This window comes from Brienomyrus brachyistius, chromosome 6 (genome assembly GCF_023856365.1).
Source record: "Brienomyrus brachyistius isolate T26 chromosome 6, BBRACH_0.4, whole genome shotgun sequence".
Lineage (NCBI taxonomy): Eukaryota > Metazoa > Chordata > Actinopteri > Osteoglossiformes > Mormyridae > Brienomyrus > Brienomyrus brachyistius.
In genome coordinates, this window is record NC_064538.1 from 24,720,306 (window position 1) to 24,741,030 (window position 20,725).

At 40.5% G+C, this 20,725-nt stretch overlaps 2 protein-coding genes across 2 annotated transcripts; both read right to left on the reverse strand.

Moving 5' to 3' along the window:
* Positions 1-6,694: 6,694 nt before the first annotated feature.
* slc16a7 (solute carrier family 16 member 7) lies at positions 6,695-15,579 on the reverse strand. Its single transcript, XM_049018331.1, has 5 exons — positions 15,480-15,579; positions 13,713-13,942; positions 13,061-13,204; positions 10,995-11,840; positions 6,695-10,531 (listed from the first exon to the last, which is right to left on the reverse strand). The coding sequence occupies exons 2-5, from the start codon at positions 13,927-13,929 to the stop codon at positions 10,224-10,226; spliced, it is 1,515 nt and encodes a 504-aa protein (XP_048874288.1). The 5' UTR covers positions 13,930-13,942; positions 15,480-15,579; the 3' UTR covers positions 6,695-10,223.
* Positions 15,580-18,968: 3,389 nt separating this feature from the next.
* Positions 18,969-19,832, reverse strand: LOC125745451 (kelch repeat and BTB domain-containing protein 8-like). The gene is given in 3 exon segments (XM_049018357.1): positions 18,969-19,239; positions 19,241-19,715; positions 19,797-19,832. Coding segments are annotated over 3 exon segments (651 nt in total). The 5' UTR covers positions 19,816-19,832; the 3' UTR covers positions 18,969-19,082.
* Positions 19,833-20,725: the final 893 nt, after the last annotated feature.

The window sequence follows — 20,725 nt, forward strand, 5'->3', positions numbered from 1 at the left end:
CCCCCACCCCCCCCCCACCCCCACCACCACCACAATTCAAGGGCCCTTGGCAGCCAAACACCCTCCCTATAGGGTCAGGGGCCCTTGTAGGCAGAGGATCAAAGAATCTAGGCCCTTTAAAATAGACAAACGAAAATACATTGTTGATAAGCGTTGCAAATTGTTTTGGGCTAGGGGCCCCATGGGCCCCCTGCACCCCAAGGGCCCCTGGGCAGCGGCCCCGCTGGCCCGGTCCGTAATCCGTCCCTGCTGTAGTTGTGTTCTGGCCATACAGCAACTCTGGATATAAAGGACTGTTTTGCTAGGTCCCTTGAAGTCTGTTATAACTGGATTCTACTGTATACAGTATATATGGGTGCTTATCCACCGCACAAAGTATGGTACTTTCGGTACAGTACTTCCGCTTTTTCATTGACTTCCGGTCGAGTACCAGTATCGAAAGTTCCAGTACCGAAAGTGCCAAACCAGCTGGGGTACTTCTCTGGTACTTCGGTACTTTGGGTGGGACTGGCAAACGTATTTGCTGTCGATTTGTTATGCAAATAGCCTGCCGCTGAAACACAAAATACAACCGGCATCACAGCGAATAGCGAGAAACAAAATAAAAAGCAGTAGAAACAAAAATATTTTTTAAAAAGTAAAATGGATGGACAAACGAGGAAACACAGGCTTTAATCGCCATATGGTCGGATGAACAGATCCAGCGGGATTTGGATGGCACGACTCGAAATAAAAAAGTATTTGCCGTAATAGCAAGCTGCTTGGAAGAAATGGGGCACACACAAAACACTGGACAATGCCGCTTAAAAATCAAACAACGTAAGTAGGACTACAGGAAAGTGTAGGATCATAATAACATGTTTAAATTCAGCGAAAGAAATACCGCGCCGCCCTTTGTGATGTCAGTCAGGGGCGGTGACTGATGATGTCATTTGGCACCGGTACCAGTTTTTACGCCAGTGGAAAACAGACACAAAAGAACTTTAAGGAAGTACCGAAAGTACGGTATCTGGTGAGGTGGAAAAGCGCCCTATATATATGAGAATTTGCATTTATTCTTCTTCCTAATAACTTTCCATTTCTGTTTCCTCTCCACATGTGAGGGCTGAGTTATTAGATTGAATCTGCCTATAGGAGTGTGTAAGAACTGGTTTTAAGTCCAGCCATTACGAGTATGGTGTGGAAATAAGAGCGCCTTGGGGATTAATCAGGTCAGAGTGTCTCCCTGCAGGATTTTACTCGCAACACTGATCAATGTCATAATAGCGAGCTGTTCTTCAAGGGGATCACGAGGGGCTCATAGAGGCCATCATTAATTAGAATCCCGTCAGTTTCTTCATTTGCACCTGGACCGTGGGCCCAGTCAATGCTTTTTGCGAGTCTGGAGTTGTCACTCAGAATGGGTTCAGGGAACAATGCAAGACATGTACGATTGGGTTAATTAATACATAGTTTTACTTTGATGAAGGGGGAATCTGAGACTCTCCACACACTAAGTGAGAAAGCATTTGCATACATACAAGTCTGCACAGGCCCAAACACGACACGTTCTGACACTCACCAAAACTGCACAAAAATCTATGAGCTACTGTGGTTTTCCAATAGAGAAGCAGCAGCCTGTAACATTGGGTTTGTCATTGGGACCTCTGTCTTCACTGACTGCTCCGAATCAAACTATTAAGATCTGCAGGAATAAGAGGCTATGGTCGTACATTTCTATTGACTAGGTCAATGAGTCATTCCGTCACCATTGTCCAAAGGGAGAAGCAATCTTCCTTTTTAAAAAGGAACTATTGAAGTATATAATTTTTTTTCCCCCCGATGGTGATAAAAAGCCTTTTCTGAGTTCTCTGATGCTGACAGCCTTGGCAAGGACAGGGTACTGTATAGTACAGCTACACTAAACCTGTAATCTGTTAATACTTATATAAGGCCACTGTTGCATTCTAAACATGTGAGGTTCTAGACCCTGGAAAAAACTTTGCATTGCACATTCATTTCTGGTAGCCCAATCAGCACTGGAAGACATTCTTTTTATCTGGCTATCCATAAACTAACAGCGGAATATTTATCGATATGTCTAAATTTTAAAAATGGTTGCAGGATAAGTGTTTGGGAAGAATGTGTCACTTCGCAACTATGTAAAACAGTCCTTTTAGCAGTCTTGGGTCAGTCGGGCATCCTGATGTGCTCATGCTGTTATTACCTTGGAACCAGCCCTTGTTATTTAATCTAGGCTTTGTGTTATAAATTGGTGAACCGTAACGCTGTAATGACCTAATGACCCAAGTCGCCTCTGATCAAGGGCCTGCTGGACTCTGCTGAAAAGCTTCTCATTGTTTAAGGTTCTGTATGTTTCCAGAGCTGCATGAGGTGTCCATATTTATCCCCCTGAGATGCAGATTGCAGAATTAGCCTGTTTGTCTGAGCTCCATCACTGTTACTTTCAATGGCAGGCTGGCTGCTTCCGATAGCATCTCACAAGAAAATGTTTCCCTTGACGATATCCAGTTTTGGTATGTTGCTGTCAATTTGGTGCCAAGATTATACTAAATACTAGTAAAAGAATCAGTGCTAATGTCATTAATCTATATTTTTATTCAGATTTGTCAGTTATTTCTACCATTTTATATATCAACATGGATTACTGCAACAACTCAGTTCTTCTACTTCTCCAGGTTCCTCCTATCAACCAGGAGGTCACACAATACCTTTTCACAACGCTCTTAATCACAACAACATCCTCCAGCTCTGTATTTATAGACTTAAAAAGATAGTGTGTTATATTTGTGCCAGAAACGGACAGAAAAAAGATGAGTAAGTCCTTAGTTTGAAGGATGATGGTTTTTTTGGCAGATTTTTGGCGCCACCAAGTGGAATTTATATCCAACTTCAATGCTGAAGTGAAACTGAAACTAAGGCTTTTTTCACACCTACAGTTCAGTCCATATCAGTTGCAAATTTGCAGCATTTTCCCCTCAGTTCTGTTTACTTTCACACAGACAAAAATCCAAGTAATACAACAATGTGCCACTACAAACCATGTGAGAACGTACATTCTGCTTATTTGTCAGATGTACCCATGGACATCGGTACGTCCGGTCATATAGGCATATTTTACGTCTAGTCCTGAGTATCTTAGCCCCGATGCCAATCTTCCTTCAAAAACAAAAAAAGTTCAGTTCCAGGTAAACTTGACTTAGCCCCTGATCTTTTCAACAACTAAAACACCCCCTGGATCTGTCTGTGGAAAGAGCAAGGAAGTAAATAGCAGAAGGTCCTGCGTCCTGGGCTATGCAGCTGCACATCTCTCAATTTCATATATTGTTGCCTCAACAGCACTGTTCAGTTGATCGGTCAAGTCATCTCTTCTTCAGCAGTTGGTTGAACATTTTGAATACTTCAGAGTTTTTATGAGTTGTTTTTAGGAGCTGACAGATGTAGCAAACTGCCCAGATTTCAAGAAGACAACGTACCTTTCTGCTAGACCAAGTAAGACCTATGTCCTGCTACTGGTTTGTGTGCTCTGCCACATCTCAGAATGCAAAGTTCACCTGGCAGTGGGAGCCAAACTCGCAGGGGACACCTGGAAGTTGGGTCGGTTTCAGGTCCTATCACATTTGCACCACAGACGACCACTCCAGAGTTCGTGTGGGACCAGATGCAGACCACCTCCTCTCAAGGGTCTCGGTCCACTCCAAAGTGCAATTACTATGGTCACACCTGTCCAAATGATTTGCACTAAAAAGTGCTGGTTTAAAAACACCCTAAGATTACCACACCCACCATTTTAGTTAGTATTACAATCAGGAACTACTTTGTACTGGTTATGTCAACAAACAAACACTCATCTCTGCAACCAATTTAACAAAAACTAATATACAGGCCACATCTTAAAATATGCATCAGCTTTTTTAAAAAGTAACCATGAACAAAACATGTAAACGTTTATATTTGTGTGTCTTATATAAGATTCTTAATCCAATTAATGAAAAATCTGTAGAAAAGGGGAACACTGTATTAATTGTAAACTCATTCTGTTTATATATGTTTAAATGTGTTCAATAACAACAGTTTTTCTGAAATTAACTGTGTATATATAGAGTATTAAACGCTAAAATATTTCCTGTTTCTCCTGGGGTACATTTCAAGAGCAACCAGAGTTTCTCTGTCTTGTGGGATGTTTTTATTTTTCTGTTGTTCTTTTTATGATCTATATGAATCATTATCTTTGGCAAAAAGACGTGCCATGACTTAAAGCCAAGGATCTTTATAGTACAGGAGTGGCCAATCGTATCCACAAAGGGCCAGTGTGTATGCAGGTTTTTGGAATAACCTTTAGGTCAACTGTTCAAACCCAGGTGTGAGGATTCTTCAGCCAATCAGTCCTCTAATTAGTAATCTAATGAGGGAGTTTCAGTGAAAACCTGCATACCCAATGGCCCTTTCTAGATAAGACTGACCACCCCTGGTTATAGTAGAAAGATCCTCCATCCATCCATCCATATTCAGAGACCGCTCAATCCCAACTGGGGTTGCGGGGGGGACCGGAGCCTATCCCGAGAACAATAGGCGGGGGCAGGCAACCCCAGGCAGTCACCAACACACCACAGGGCGAGAAAGATCCTCAAGGTCAAATTGTGCTTGTTGGCAAAGTAACAGAAACAACTGAATTGTTGTTACACAACACAGAAAGGGTCAGTCTTTACTGTATTTCAATGTCAAGTTCTTTTTTTTAATCCCAGTTAACTGAAACGTGTGCCACAGGTGGATAATCTAGAAAGTAAAATTCCAGACCAAGATTTTGTTTCAACCATGCACTTGAGTACTCTGTGACTGTGATTCTTTATACTCAACTGATTGGTTGAAATAAAATCTTGGTCTGGAATTTTTGAAGTATTCACCTCCGTGTGTCCTCTCGATATTATCAAAAGGGCCGAATCTAGGGGAGTAATAATAATAATAATCAATACTTTATTGATCCCTGTAGGGAAATTGTCTTTATGCCTCCCACAACTTGCTCTTTTTTCATAGAGGAAGTTGTCTGCGAAGGGCTGCCACCCGTAGTGGCGCCCAGGGAGCTGGGGGTTATGGGCCTCGCTGAAGGACCCACAGGCTGAGGCTGGGTTTGAACCTGTGACCTTCTGATTACAGGCACACAGGCTTAGTCCACAGACCCACACGCTGCCCCCAGTACTGTTTGGAGTACTGTGGTGGGATATGAGCCCAACCCCTCCCCCCCGCCCATAAACACCGATGGCAGGTCATGGAGCCTCCCAATAGTTCCCAGAATAGAGTTGTAGGAGAATAAACCATTTGTGATGCACCTTAAAAGGGTAAGATGTTTAATAAATCTAATTGTGCATTATCAGAAGCTCAGTATCACCCCACTAAATTACTAGATTTAGGGAACATTAATACATAAGTCAGGGGCAGCATGGTGGTGCAGTGGTTAGCACTGTTGCCTCACACCTCTGGGACCCAGGTTCGAGTCTCCGCCTGGGTCACATGTGTGTGGAGTTTGCATGTTCTCCCCATGTCGTCGAGGGTTTCCTCTGGGTACTCCAGTTTCCCCCCACAGTCCAAAAACATGCTGAGGCTAATTGGAGTCGCTAAATTGCCCATAGGTGTGCATGTGTGAGTGAATGGTGTGTGAGTGTGCCCTGCGATGGGCTGGCCCCCCATCCTGGGTTGTTCCCTGCCTCGTGCCCATTGCTTCCGGGATAGGCTCCGGACCCCCCGCGACCCGGTAGGATAAGCAGTTTGGAAAATGGATGGATGGATGGATGGATAATACATAAGGCTGAAATGCTGGATAAAGTTAGCAACACGTAAAATTAACCACAAGCAGCCTATTAAATGTAAATTCTATTCTCTTAATGCTGTTTCATCCAACTGTCATGATCCTCCTGTGTGCCACGCCCCCTCATTAAACACGTGTGAAACCCTGATGGTTCCCAGCTCTTTGATGTTATTTCCGGCTTGTCCTGTGTATTTCAGTCCACGTCTGAGTCAGTTCAGCAGATCTGTCTTTAATGTTTATTGCCGGTTTCCCCGATCCTCTTCATTCTCCCTTAATAAATCCATCTGTTTGGATTCCTGGCTCCTGAAGTTGCTTCCTCGCTCTCCGTGCACGCACGCTACATTACACCAACGTTGTGGCAACAGAGAAAAAAAGGCTCATAGTGTGATTTATTTCTTCTTTTTTGCAGGATGGACGGAACGAAACTAGTTAAATATAATACTGGAGCAGGGTTTTGCAAGCCTTTCTCTGTTGGCTATTCTTAATAAACCAAACGCTAAGCTTCCCATTGGTGTAATTTTTGTGAAAATATGTAAATGCAGTGTTTGAATATGATTAACAGACAGACTGCTTGGGATGCTATTCATGTTTGAGTTTATTAGTGATTATGTCAGCACAGGATTACTGAAATCACCATGAGAAGTGAAATGTTAAATCATTCCCTTCGCTTCCTCTAAATATATCAGTAAACATTAGCATATGGTTGCTCTTCACTACAGTACAGGTTTAAGAACATAATAATAATAATAATAATAATAATAATAATAATAATAATAATTCTAAACAATAAACAGCAGCAGCATACTCTTTAACCAAGGTAACCATAGCCTTTAATAATACCAATTTTTACTTTTAAGAAACATTGGTGTAAATACATACACGACAACGTGCTACATGAAAATTGTAAATGAATGCATTTATTGACTATTGATTACCAAAAATCGATGTTCTCTCTGTATTTAATACATTCAAAAGGCCTGCCAAGCACTTCCTGGAACTATTTGATGGCCACATGAATCATGTGATGATCAAGCACTTTGAACTTCTGTTGATGCAGCTACTGTAACTCTTCACAGCACTACCCCTCCAGGATAATACATACCTCTGATTGGCTGATGATTTGTAACCCGGAACATACAGAATAAAGAGTGGTTTTCTTGTCTGCCAATCATTCTACTAACATTCGATTGGTCATTTGTTTTCCGCTTTCCCATTTTCCAGGTACTTGGATTGTTGGGGGGATTTGATGCTTATGGGCCCGACTACCTGGTTTGCCTTTCATTTTGGCACGTTTGTGTTAGTTTCGTGAAATTTGATGAAAATATCAGTAATCAACGATAACCAGGGCTGGGGAAGTTACTTCAAAAATGTAATCCGATACAGTTACTAGGTACCTGTTGAAAGTAACTCAAAATGAAAGTTACGTAATTATAATTAGTTTTAGTTACTTTTGAATTGCATCAATACAAACTAAAAGCAAGAGTCACAAAGAAACAAGATATACTACAAACAAAGTACGAATGAGCATATACTGTAAATGTTAAAATGAATGATAATTTCTTGACATATCAGCGTAAAATACACATGAAACATGTGCCCATTTGCAATCAATTTCTGCACGTATCGCTTTTAAAAGTGAATGTGCATCTCGTGTGTGTGTGTGTCTGTGTGTCTCTCTCTCTCTCTCTCTCTTTATATATATATATATATATATATATATATATATATATATATATATATATATATATATATATATATATATATATATATATATATATATATATGAGAGAGAGGGCTGCATTATTATGGAATTCCATTGAGATAAAAATTTTCCACATGGCTTTTTCCCCTTATGGAAACAATAAAGAACAAGTAACACTACTCGTACAATGGAATGCAGTTTGGCCTAACAATAATAGTGGGAATTATCCTATCATATATGCGGCTTTAAGAACAGACATTATCATAAGTACTGTCCATGTGATGTTAGGGTAATTATAGGTATGAAGGACCAAAAAATGCTTTATTACCTTTGCATGACCAGTAATTCTGCATTCTCTAAGTTCAACTACTGTTATTCTTCTGGCAAGGTACTCCTGGACCAGCTAGTTCCAGATTCTGTCTGAAAAATGCACTACAGAATGAAAGAATTGATTCTTTGAATGGATATGAACATCCATAGCTTTTCAAACCAGAGCTTCTTTCTGTAAAATATTTGAAAGACCTCTAGTCATATACACGTTGTTTTCTCTTTGGCAAGGAGACTGAACCTAAATGAAAGTGCAACAAATCAGCTCAAAAACTACATTAGAGAAAAAACATTTCCTCAAGCAAAAATAACCTGTCACAGCTGTGGATGCATTTCAGAAAGCACATTTTTTTCACAGCACCTACATTTCGAAGGACTGATTATGTGAACCTTTGATAAGCAGCGTATGCTGAGAAGCGATTGATAGTGTGCTAGGTGACAGATTTTATGTATTTCTTGAGTTGGCTACTGCACAGCAGAGGTCAATATGTCCCCTCCTCCCTGAGACTAATCAAGATACATCCCTGTGCAACATTCTTACAGAGGCTCGCAAACACCAGCCTCACAAACAACCAGACGGACAGGGAGTCATAACCTGAAAGATTCTGGCTTTGCAGGACAGGCCATATTGTCTCAACCAAGAGTGGGGCCTGTAACCCTGTCTGATCTAGGGAAATATCTAACTGTATTTGTCACTTAGAATACTGGGAAAACTGTAATAATATTAAAGCTTAAAGCAACAATTGTTGTAATTATGGCTTTATGTTAGACATTTGTGAAGCGCAAATTAACCTTTCCTGTGTATGTGCCCAACAGCCCATTAACTTCAGCTTGCTGTTAGACTTTATGAGTGTCAGCCAGGGAAGGAATATTGCAGTTAATGCACCTACATTACCGCAGCATGTTTAAATAAAGCTTCGTATTTTGGAGCTAGAGAGCCATGCAGGAGACAGGTTGGTTCAGGAAATAATGCAGCTACCCTCCAATGACATCAACGTTGCACTGATTCTACAGTGAATTCTGAATGTGTTTATTCCACTGTTCCGATCAATATTTCATATGCAATATTTAACATCACATTCTCATTAATCTATCTAAAACAATGTGGTATTAGCTGCATTCATCATTCATGGGGTGCAACATAATTGCTTTTGTTAAAGCTAACGTGTAATTGCCATGACTAAGGATAAGCAGGTGTGGCAACACAGGGGTTTCATAGTATTTTTGACGTGCATGTTCATAGTACGCCAGGAGGTTTCTTGAAAGTGTGCCACTATTTCACCATTAACAGCTCAGAATAGAGTGACATGAAATCAGCCAAGCCAGTTTCTTCAGCTGTGTGGTTTAGCGTCTGCTGGTAAGAAAAAGACCCAGCATTCAGCTCTTAAGAATATGTAACTGAATGTGGCTTGGTGTAGATGACAGACTTAATGAGATGGGTTTTTTAGACAGGTTTCTGTAGACAGAATAGTTGGAATGACAGATGAAAGGTTCACAATTAATTGTTGCTTTGGTTTTTCCTCAAAACAGAGCAATGTCCTGTTCAAAGGATTGTGTAGAATAGATCAATTGGAGCTGGTTACGCAGACCAGACTGGATTTTCCACTACTTTGTGTTGAAAGACTATGTCAAGAGGGGTCAGATTATTGGATAAGCACATCCATTCCAGAAGAAGCAGCTGTTTTGTGAATTTTAGTTATATATATTTTTTTAGAAAGACACACTTTATAGAATTTGTCTTTTTGTAACACCACTTAAATCATGCTTAGGTATCTGTTGCGATATTCCTTCCAAAAGGTATTCTTAAATAGTAAAGTCTGTTCAGTATAACTTAGAACATTTAAATGATTTTCAATGCAGTTGGCAGTCTAACCTTAATGACAAAATCAGCCTTTAAGGAAAAAAAACTCATACTAGTACAATTATATTTCAGTTAATATTCACGAAGCATCACCCATGTTGTTAACCAATTACATTAATCAATAGGCAGATTTTTTTAAATCTAGAACATCTTTTAAAGGCCATACTATTATCAGTGTATTATTACATTATCTTCATTGTTTTATAAAATCCTATCAAATGGAGAGTTCATAAACAGTATGCCAGGAATTGCCTTGAAACAAAATGATCATCTAACTACTGTCATAAATGAACCAAGTCTCCAAGGTCCAGAATGGTTTGTTTCACTCGATACTTAGAAATCCACATTAGACATACAGAGATGCTCCCCGTTAATGACAATGATTTCAGTCATACAATCATTATAATGATCATAATTGTAACCCCAAAGAGCTGGCATCATCCCCAATGGAGGGAGTCCTGATCAGTGCTTTTGGGACAGGTAGGCCTTCAACCCAAAGCCAGTCTCTCCAGTGACGGTTTTATCTACCATTAAGTGTCATCGGCCGGCATGTCATCAGTATGTGACCCATCCTTTTCCATGCAGGATTGCTCCTCCAGTTTTCCTTCCAGTTCATTGCCATTCTCCTCTCTAGGATAGCCTTTCTCAACAGTAGAACACATCTCCTTTGCACTCATATTCACAGCTACCTCCTGGTCCTCCTTTCGCTTTTCCTCCCTATCCAGCATCCTGTAGTTGTAGAAGTTCATGATAAAGAGGAATATTCCCGAGGCCAGCACCACAACCCCACATGCGTAGTACATGTATCTGTAGTCCTTGAACACGTCCACTAGGGCTCCTGAATGACAGCCGAAAAACAATGATAAAACAAATTAAAATTCCATTAATACTGTTTTCTGCCACAATGACAATGGTTTGGGAATTTGTGTTGATTATGCATCCCATCAGGAGGTCTACTAGTGAGTGCTGCAGGCAATTGATGCTAAATCATTTAATTTATTTGTAAAAAGTATTGTGCATCTCAGAAACTTTCCTCTAGGACGATGTGTATAACACTGTTAGAATTTCATTACTCCAAACAAAAGGAAAGTATTGATAACAATTTTGGTTGCAAAGGCACATGGAAAAAACTGTTCTGTTGACCCCTTGGAGCAGCATTCCGCGTTAAGCATTTCTAGGAATTGTCCAGTGCACCTCTTGCAATATTCTACAGTCCTTCAAAGACTATTTTTCATTCATTAAACTACTGCTCAGTCTTGTCTTCAGTAACATTTATGCATTTTTTGGCCATTATAACCTACCTGATATCGGAGGTCCTAGAAGCACAGGACCACATTCAATAATGGTGACCAGACCAACTGCGCTGGAGAAACGATGAGCACCAACAAGGTCCATCAGCACCTCGAAGAGCAAGGCGCACACCATGCCAAAAGCCACCCCAAAAAAGATGGCGTAAATGACCAGTCCCACAAACCCCGTGGCCTGGGGGCACAGGATATGGCAGATGCCACTGTAGGCTACGGAGAAGCTGAAGAAATACTGAATCCTAGGCCTGATATACTTGGTGTTGGCAACCAGGCCGGTGCCAGGACGTGCCACCATATCAATAATGGCAAATACAGATAGCAGTAATGCAGCTGAGTACTCGTCAACACCAAGATGCTTGGCATAGGGAGCAAGGAAGACAACTGGGGCAAAGAAGCCAAAGAACATGAACACATTGCCGACAAGGTAGATGATGAAGCCTCTGTGCTTGAAGAGTGAGAGATCGATGAAGGTGTTAATTCCGCCACAGCACCCAGGCTTCCTTTGCTGCTCCTGTCCACTCAACAGACCAGCGACAGGAGTGCTGCTGCCATCTTCTGCATCTGATTTGTTACGATCCTCTGCACATTTAACTTGGGGCTTTACCTGAATGGGCCTCATCAGGGCTCCTGCTACACAACAATTAAGAATTATAGCTCCCAAGATTAAAAACGCTCCTCTCCATCCAAAGCTGTCAAACAGAAATTGATTCAGGGGCGCCAAGGTAGAGAGGAAAACTGGACTTCCTGCCATGGCCAGACCATTTGCTATAGGCCTCCGGACTAGGAAGTATTTCCCAATGATTGTCAGGGCTGGTTGAAGATTGAAAGCAAGGCCAAATCCTAAAATGTAAAATAAGCAACTATTAATGTGATGCATCATCCGAATACATGTAAGAGGCACATTTTTCCCCTGCATTGTATCTACATGTAAAACATTTTCATGAAAAGTTAAATTTTAAAATTGGAATCCTTGCCAGAAATCAAGAGTAGTCCGTCCTTTAAATTTAGGCAGAGGTGGCAAGGAATGGGTAAACAAAGGATCGAACTGGGTTCAAACCATGGCACAGGTCAAAGTGCCGTTTTCTGCTAAGTGCTGGACAAATTTACCTTAGTCATTGATAAATGTTGGACCTGCATTTGAGCTCATATTTTACTCAAGGTTATTTTTTCCACTACAATCATTTTTTATCCCCTCTGGAATAATATGCATAAGATACATAAACACTTTCTAAAGTGAATCATGATTAGTGACATTCAGAATCACCCACAGTGCATGTGCTCAACTATTGACATCACAGCCTGTACAAGGTCATATCTGAAGGGACATAAGGCCATGCAAACAAGGGTTTACCATTTACTCAGCATACAAGTGACCAGCACAGAGGTTAAAACAGCAGACTTGTACCTGAAGATATTCCTTTAATGTATTGTCCCAGAAACTTCTTATAAAGTAGAATAAAAAGAGTGCATTGTTGCTGAGCTTTCTGGCCTTATACCAGTGGTCACCCCACTGCTCTGGCAACGAGGCAGGGAGGACATCAACCCCACTAGGCTGGTGATAAATAAGTAGGCAGGAAATATGCCTGCTTAATTTTTACTACATACTAACTCCAGTCCAAGTGTCGCAACCCTAACAAAACCAAAATGGGCAAAGCTGTAGGCTTCTTTCCGAGAATGATATAGCACTTGTGGAAATTATAACAGAAGTCAGAAAACAATAAATTAAATCAATCAGTAATTAGATAATAAATTAAATTGCTCATAAGTACCTAAATTTGTTAAATGGAGCATTTTTGGAAAATCAGTATAGATTTGCTTGTATTTTGCCCTACATTAGTGGAAGAAATTTCTCATGAAAGTTATCCCACCCAAAGTGCCCCCTGCCTCGTATCCTATGGTGTCCAGGATAGGTTTCAGGCTTCCCTGTGACCCTTTACTGAACAGGTGGATGGATGGATGGATGGATGGATGGATGGATCTCTCACAAAATTTCTAATCTGAGAACAATTACTGAATATTACACTACAAATGACATCATTAATAAAGTAAATAATAAATACCTCCAATGACTCCAATGCACAAATACAAATGCATGATGGTGCTGCCAAAAGAAGCAGCTACCATAGCAATCCCACACATTATCCCACCAGCTATGACCACAGGTCTGCTGCCATAGCGATTGACTAGTATGCTGCTTACAGGTCCTGAAACAAGAAAGAGTTTGTGACCATAAGTCAATAAATTGAACGAATATACAAACCATTTATGGTGGATTTAGACAATGAGACTTTGCAGTGACAAATAATCTGAGTCCAGGGTCTAAAGTGGAAAAGAAACTGAAATCACTACTATTATCATACAGGTTAAATGGTATAAGGAAAGGTGATATGGAAACTCCCTGTTATCACCTAGACAACAAACCAGTTTGCAGTCCTCACAATGGCTTTAACATACATAAACCAAACCAACAAAACTGAGTGTCATTTTTATCCTGGTTAGAATTAGTTGTCACATTTTTTAAATACTGTTCCAACTCAGTTCTGAATTCTGAATAGAAACTAGTCTAAAAAAACAAATAACACAAAAAAACTGGGCAAAATTTCAATCCATAATTCTTTTCTAAAACAATAAGTGAAATTACTTGAAAATAGTTCTTCACAAGTTTTAGTGATCCATTAAAACAAAAGTAAAGTGTTAATTTCCAAAACTCACCTCCTGCATACATAGTTGCTAGCATGATAGAGGACACCCAAGCAATCTCACTGTAGGATATGGAAAAGTATTCCTGGATCTCCTTAAAGTAGATGGTGAGGGCCTTGGGAAAGGCGTAGGAGAAGCCTATGGAGATGAAAGATCCAAACACCACTGCCCAGCCCCACCCACCATCTGGCGGGGGGTACCCAAGGTCTGTCGCAGTCGCTGGAGGCATGCTGAGTCAAGGGCTGTGTAGAAAATAACATGCTTCTGGGTTCCCATAAAGAGGCAAATCCACCATCTCCTAAAAATGCTTTTTAATAACGGGGCACTATCAAGATCCGTGATTGTCTGGCTTCTGACATACTTCTTTTTACTGCAGCTTATCAGCAGGTATTTTTTCTCCAAGCCTTTATATTGGTCAAATGATTAGTTGTTTTATTAGGTTAACTTCAGAAGTTAGTAAAAAAAGCAGTCAACTCTATAGGTGACATAGACATAGACCTTTCGAGGGGGGGCGGACATGACAGCTAATTCCCACTCTGCCTCGGTTGGGGGGGCGCTGGCAGTGCCACACTGGCTAGGACCAATTCTGCTTGAGGCCCTGGCCTGTTTGCCCCATGCTTACCCTACTAAGGCAATTTCTGGATGCCAGTACGCTTAAGCCAAAAATACAAGGACGCTGAAAGTACCAGGAGTAAATCCATGCAAACTCCACAGATATAGAGTATGAGTAGGTATGACCGGAAAGGAGCCATTTCCTCATTGTCAGATTATCAGAATGATTCAAATTCAAAGTACAAGTATATAATCTTTCTTTCAACCTATTCCAAAAGTGATATATGTAGCAAAACTTTAGAAATATTGAAATAGAATTACCTTCAAGCAATATCATCAATGTATATTCAATCATATTTTAACTTTTAAACACATTCATGAACAAGGTGAAACAGAAGATACTGGGAATGATCAAAAACCAGCCAGGTAGAGGACGGAAGTGACTTTCTAATGTCAGAGATGACTGTTAATTTATCTAACAGTTTGTCATGAACTGTAGTATGACATGAAGAACCTTCAAAAAAGAATAGGAAACATTAAGTGCAGGTGTGAAGTGCACTGCTAGGACAGTTCGTATGAGGATTGTATCAAAAGTCCCATAAAGTAAGGAAGAAGCCCTTTTCCAAAGCTGTAAATACATAGAGAGAGAGAGAGAGAGAGAGAGAGAGAGAGAGAGAGAGAGAGAGAGAGAGAGAGAGAGAGAGAGAGAGAGAGAATTTTTAAACAGTAAACTATCCTTCACTTCCTCAAGTGGGTATAAATCAGATTGTACTTCGTGTAATTGATTTTCTCGCAAAACTACGATTAGAGTGTGTATAAGGGTATAAACTATGCAGACCCATAGTCGGTTAAACATACGTATAACTGAAAGTACATACGACAGAAGGCAATGCGCTGTTTCCCGGACAACCCTAAACATCCAGTATTTGCTCTTGTAGTGAAGGTGGACCTACGTGTCTAACGCGCAAAAAGTACGATAGTAAATATATGGTGCTTATTGCTTAATAATAAATAAAAAATAAACGCTCCATGATCCTGCGCCGGATAAGCGGCTTGAAGGATGAATGGATGTTCATTCTCTACTTGCAGAGGTGACCAATCTATTAATATGTGGTATAAAAAAATACTTTTAAAATTACAGGCAGATTTGTCTTAACGTTGTATTATTTTACTTTTAATAAAAAAAAGAAATCCCACCCTATGGAGCATGACAGAATAGATGCTTACCTCTCTTTTAGCTCACTTATTAACAGTGCACTATCCCAAAGACTGCTTCGCAATGGGCTCCAACGAGGATGGAACTCCATCCAAGTTTTCATGGGAATCACGTGGTGGCCAAGGAATCGATCGATCGAGGTATGTTTATTATTAGTTGTAGCGGCAGTAGTAGTAGAAGCTTATTATTAGTAGTAGTGTACTAATAATAGTAGTGTTGTTATAATAATATGTAATAACGACTTTTGAGTTTTATGTATTGCAAATCCAGTGTCAGTAACATATCGACCAGCGGCAAACAGCAGTGCCCTCCGCAGACTTTGCAATGGGCAGGTGCTCGAACGCGGGTGGCGTGGTTTTCGTACATTTTTGTAAATTTGGCAGGGAAAAGAGGCAGGGATGACCGCAAAAGAGAGGCACTTTCAATGAAAGAAGTTACATGAAAAATATGACTCAAAAATACTGGCAATTTGATCTTTCTGTAAGGATAACAATGTGTCTATTACCGTTTTTTTATTGATAAAACATTAAACCTCATTCTCAACCAATCACCAATCACTCGTTTGTAAAAGGCTTCAGCAATGTTAACAATGTTATTCACAATTTACAATCTGAATCACTCCGTCTGCAAAACTATAAACACATTCTACATCCATCCATCCATCCATCCAAACTCTGTACCTGCCTCCCCAGAGCATATTCTCATTCACCACAAATCCATAAGATGGAAAACATAGACACACAGCAAACACAGCAAAAGTTAAACACAACCACCATATGGTAATTATAATAAATAGTTTATTTTGCAAGGTGAGTCAAAGTTTTGTGAATGAAGTTTGAAAATTGAGTTTTATGTTTATGGTTTTGAGAAAAGGATGGATGGAAAAAACAAAATTGTCACTAATGTTTTACAGTGTTACTGCAGAGACAGTATTAATTTAAGATGTTAAGGTTATTTCAACAGGGCAAAACCATTTAGCAGCTATTCACACTTAATGTATATAATAGAGAGATGGAGTAATAGTTGAAAAAAAGCTTTCAAGTTTACGAATTCTGTAAAAGAGAAGTACAGCAGACATAGTGGAGAAAAGCATATTACCAAAACAATACACTTAATGCTTAGTGCTGTGTATTGACAGCATTGTGCAATTTTGTTCCCATAATTCAGTTCTTCAGACTATTGTGTGTATTTCAAGTTCTTTTTGGGGGGGGGGGCGGTAAATACTCACCCATCCATCTTGACTGATGTACAAAAGAACCAGTTACCATCCCATCCAGGGTATGCCCCTTGTTCCCTCTCTTGCCTGGCATAGGCTCCAGGCCCCACTGGTTATAAGGCAGATGGATGGATATTATCAGCTATAAAGCCACTGTGAAACTTCACTGCCTCTGAGGACGATGGTTTCTTGCTTTATATTTGTAGTACATATTACAGAATTCTCTCACAGAGCATGGGAGTAAACTTTAAGAAATCGCCGCCTCGAGTGACCAAACAAAGTAGCACATTGAGCTTGTAATGGTCGATGATGTTTATTAACTGAAGATAATCATGCATCCATTTCTCATACATTATTGTATTCAAAATCCAAACCAATACCAAGTGTGTTACAGGTTCAAACACCCGAAAGGGTACTAATGCTGTAGCTGGCAATTAAAAATGCACAAAATGTGTAAGGAGGATGTATAAGTCTGCTTGGAGAAGGATATTAAAGCCCAAGTGCACACATGTTCCCAGCTGTGAGGAAAGCCGGGGAACTTGAACATAACATTAAAAGTTTATGTTTAGAGCAACATGGAGAATGAAGTTCAGATTTTCAGAGTGAAACAGAGAATACAGGAAGTACAGCTGATTAACCCTCTATTAAACCAACATTCCAAGCATATATGTCACACATTTTCTTTTACGTTATCAGAAAGACTCCTTGCACAGTTTCAGCGTAAACCTCTAGAATCCTCTAGTAATTAGACTACAAATCAGTCAGTTTCACTTATATTTCAGTAAGACTGAGCAAAGTCACCTTGTACTTAAAATGGATCACGGATCATTTTCATTCAACTTGGGACCCTTCACTCTATGTTTTCTCATGCAAACATTAAAAAGAAAATATCAAAGCCACTCTAAACCCTCATTTGTTTAAGCTTTGTTTTTTTTTGTTTAAGCTTACTGTCAGTACAGTACTGAATAACACTGATCAACACAAACCTAAGACTTTTGAGTTCTTCTACTATCAATCAGCATCAGCACAACAATTGTACTAATATGTGGAGTGCCTTAGCCCCCTATGACAATTGGTTGGAAAACTGGGAGATAGAGGACAATAAACACTGTGGGTTTTAAAGGCCCCTATTGTATCAATAAGGATTCTTTAATACTCTTAAGGCTCTATATCCTCTCGTCTATGGCATGTAAGGTAAGGTAAGGTATACTTCATTGTCCCCAAGGGGACAATGGGCTCTTGGGCACAAAGCCATTGCATTCCATAACATACACTGCATTCAACAGAATCACACCATACAATATACAATGCACACCATACCTGTATGTTCCAACATACCTAGCACATTATACATTCATATATATACTGTCCTCCAGACCATAATAAAAGCCACAAATAATAAACAATCAATAATAATGTGTGTGTGTGGCCACGACACACTCAAAATTGAGGCCTAGGTCCCAGAGGCAGTGCAGTGCGTCATAGACCTTGGTCCAGTTGTCTGCCTCCTTGTCATACTGGTAGAGCGAGTTTTTGCAGCTAGTCCTGAAAATACACTCCTCCATGGTCACCTGTGTGGTCTGAATGAACACATGATGTCTGCCAGCAGCAAGGACAGCTTCCATGTTGGGACTGCTGTCTTGCTCAAAGGGTTGTTGTTTGTTGCGTATCCTGGTGTTTTGCTCGATGTCGTAGGCTTCCACTGTGAGGCTGCACTGGTGATTCCTGCAGATGCCCACATTGTAATAAATGCTTTTCTTGTGCAGAGCTGCCACTCCCTGACTCCTAGGCAGACGCATGAGGTCAGGTAACCCCTGAAGTCTTTGTGAGGATCAAAGCAGGACAAATATTCACCTGTAGCAAAACAAGACAGGCACAGTCACTATTTATGCACTTTTACCAAAACGCACAATTCATTATGTCATCCGGGATAGGTTCAGTTAATAAGACTTACATACCTGGCTTTTTAAATCACTATATGATTTAATCATGTTACAATTTATCAAAGTGATTTCTCATCTCTTTACAAATGAGTGATGCCCAGGAGGAAATATGTGGTAACAAGACCCTTGTTCCAATAATTATTAATGTTATCGGAGATGTACAGCTCCAATCTGCAGGTGTTACCTGGAGAATAAGAGCATGATTTAAAAAATACTGACATTTTTATCAAATTTATTTTAGAGATCTCCATCACAGCAGTCAAATTTTATATTCTAAGCATTATAACTACAATCACATTACTATTCTGAATTATATTAAATACAAATTAATTGGCATTGAATTTAAGTTACGTCAGAATGCGCAAGATACTCTGAATATAGTTCTACACCTAAGACTAAGATGCTTACTACATAACTACTTAATACTACGTAACAGTTTGCAGCCTTGGAGCAGATTAGCTTTTTTTCACTGCACGTTGTACCTGTACAACTGTGTGTGAAGAAGACAAAGGATGAATGATTGCTGGAAAGCTACCACAGTAAACAGATTCACCTTGGAGGACATACATTTGGTTTCTATATTCCACAGTGTTGTGAAACTCCATGGCAACAGACTGCTGTCCAGTAATTATCTTTGGTTTCATAGCACTCCAGTGACTTGAGTGAGTTACACCCATCACCCTCATACACACGGCCGTACAGCTTCCCGCAGCAGTGGACCAGCCGACCTCCCTCAGGTCCGTAGGGGGCTTTGCACAGCTTGAAGATTTTCCCAGAGGCCATGTATAGACAAGGCAATATTTGTCTCTTCCCTGAGTGTTTGTGCGCCACATCGAAGACAACGAACGACACAGTCATACCCAGACGTTGTGGCCAGTCACCATTGCCAAACAACGTCTCCTTCTCTGCCCAGACTCGGGCCAGCACCTCTTCAAACAAGGGCAGAATCTTCTCGAGAAAGGTGTCATCCAGAAGAGGTAGGGGAATACATTGAGTAAAAACATCCAGCGGTTCGGATTTCCTCCATGCCCGGTCGTGCTCCATCCACCAGATGATGTTCTCGTACACGTGTATAAGACATAATTCCCCTTGGGGATAATGAAATACACCTTAGCATACCTTATCTGACATGACATACACGGGAGGGCAGAGAGTCTTAAGGTAATTACCATTAGGAAATGCCTCCATGGGAAAGGATGTAATGACTCGGTTCAGAGTCACTATCATCACCGCCGGGTGAAGCTGTATCCACGAAAAATGAAAACAAAATAGGAAGATGGAACGACGATTCTGAAGTGACTTACCTGTAACAAACAGCATTAAACAAACACAGGGTGGGAAGGTCACTAGGGGGAGCCGTCATTACTGCTGTGGGCTTCTGCAGTTGCTGCCACTCGCTTTGGGGGAACCCCAAATAAGAGTATAAAAAAAGAATAAAGAATACAGTAGCCACTAGGGGGCACTGTTGATACCCACTTTATTATTTAGTTATCATCACTTCCTTGACGTTCGTGGGGGATCCTAAAGCAAATACAAAAATAAGGTTAAGAGAAAAACAGGGGCACATTTTTAACATCAGTGATGACAGGAATAAAGCTCACATATTCCGACATTACTAAATACTAGAGCAAAATTTGGTCTCTGTACAGTACAGGAGGCCAGGCATTCCAACAAAGCAGGATTTCTTGCTTAGCTGTATAACTTGTTAAATTAGTCTGAGCTAAGTGAACAAAGATATAGTCTGCTCAGTCCAAACTCCCCAGTTAATATGAATTCTGTTTGCTATATAATACGGTGAATACGGCCTGCAGCTGCACACATCCTGTCACTTGGGGCAAAAATAAATGCTCAAAATAAATCCTGTCAGAAGCAATAGGTCATCCAATTTCTATGCTGAGCAGAACTCAGTTACCTGTTATGTATGGAACATTTACCAAGAAATGTTTTATAGAGGGGGGCGGCATGGTGGTGCAGTGGTTAGCACTGTCGCCTCACACCTCTGGGACCCGGGTTCGAGTCTCCGCCTGGGTCACATGTGTGCGGAGTTTGCATGTTCTCCCCATGTCATCGTGGGGTTTCCTCCGGGTACTCCGGTTTC

Coding starts and splice junctions, on each gene's coding strand:
- slc16a7 (XM_049018331.1), bottom strand. CDS start 13,929: ATGCCTCCAGCGACTGCGACAGACCTTGGGTACCCCCCGCCAGATGGT. Junction 11,841..13,060: donor GTGCATTGGAGTCATTGGAG/GTATTTATTATT, acceptor TTTACATTTTAG/GATTTGGCCTTGCTTTCAAT. Junction 10,532..10,994: donor TCTAGGACCTCCGATATCAG/GTAGGTTATAAT, acceptor GCTGTCATTCAG/GAGCCCTAGTGGACGTGTTC.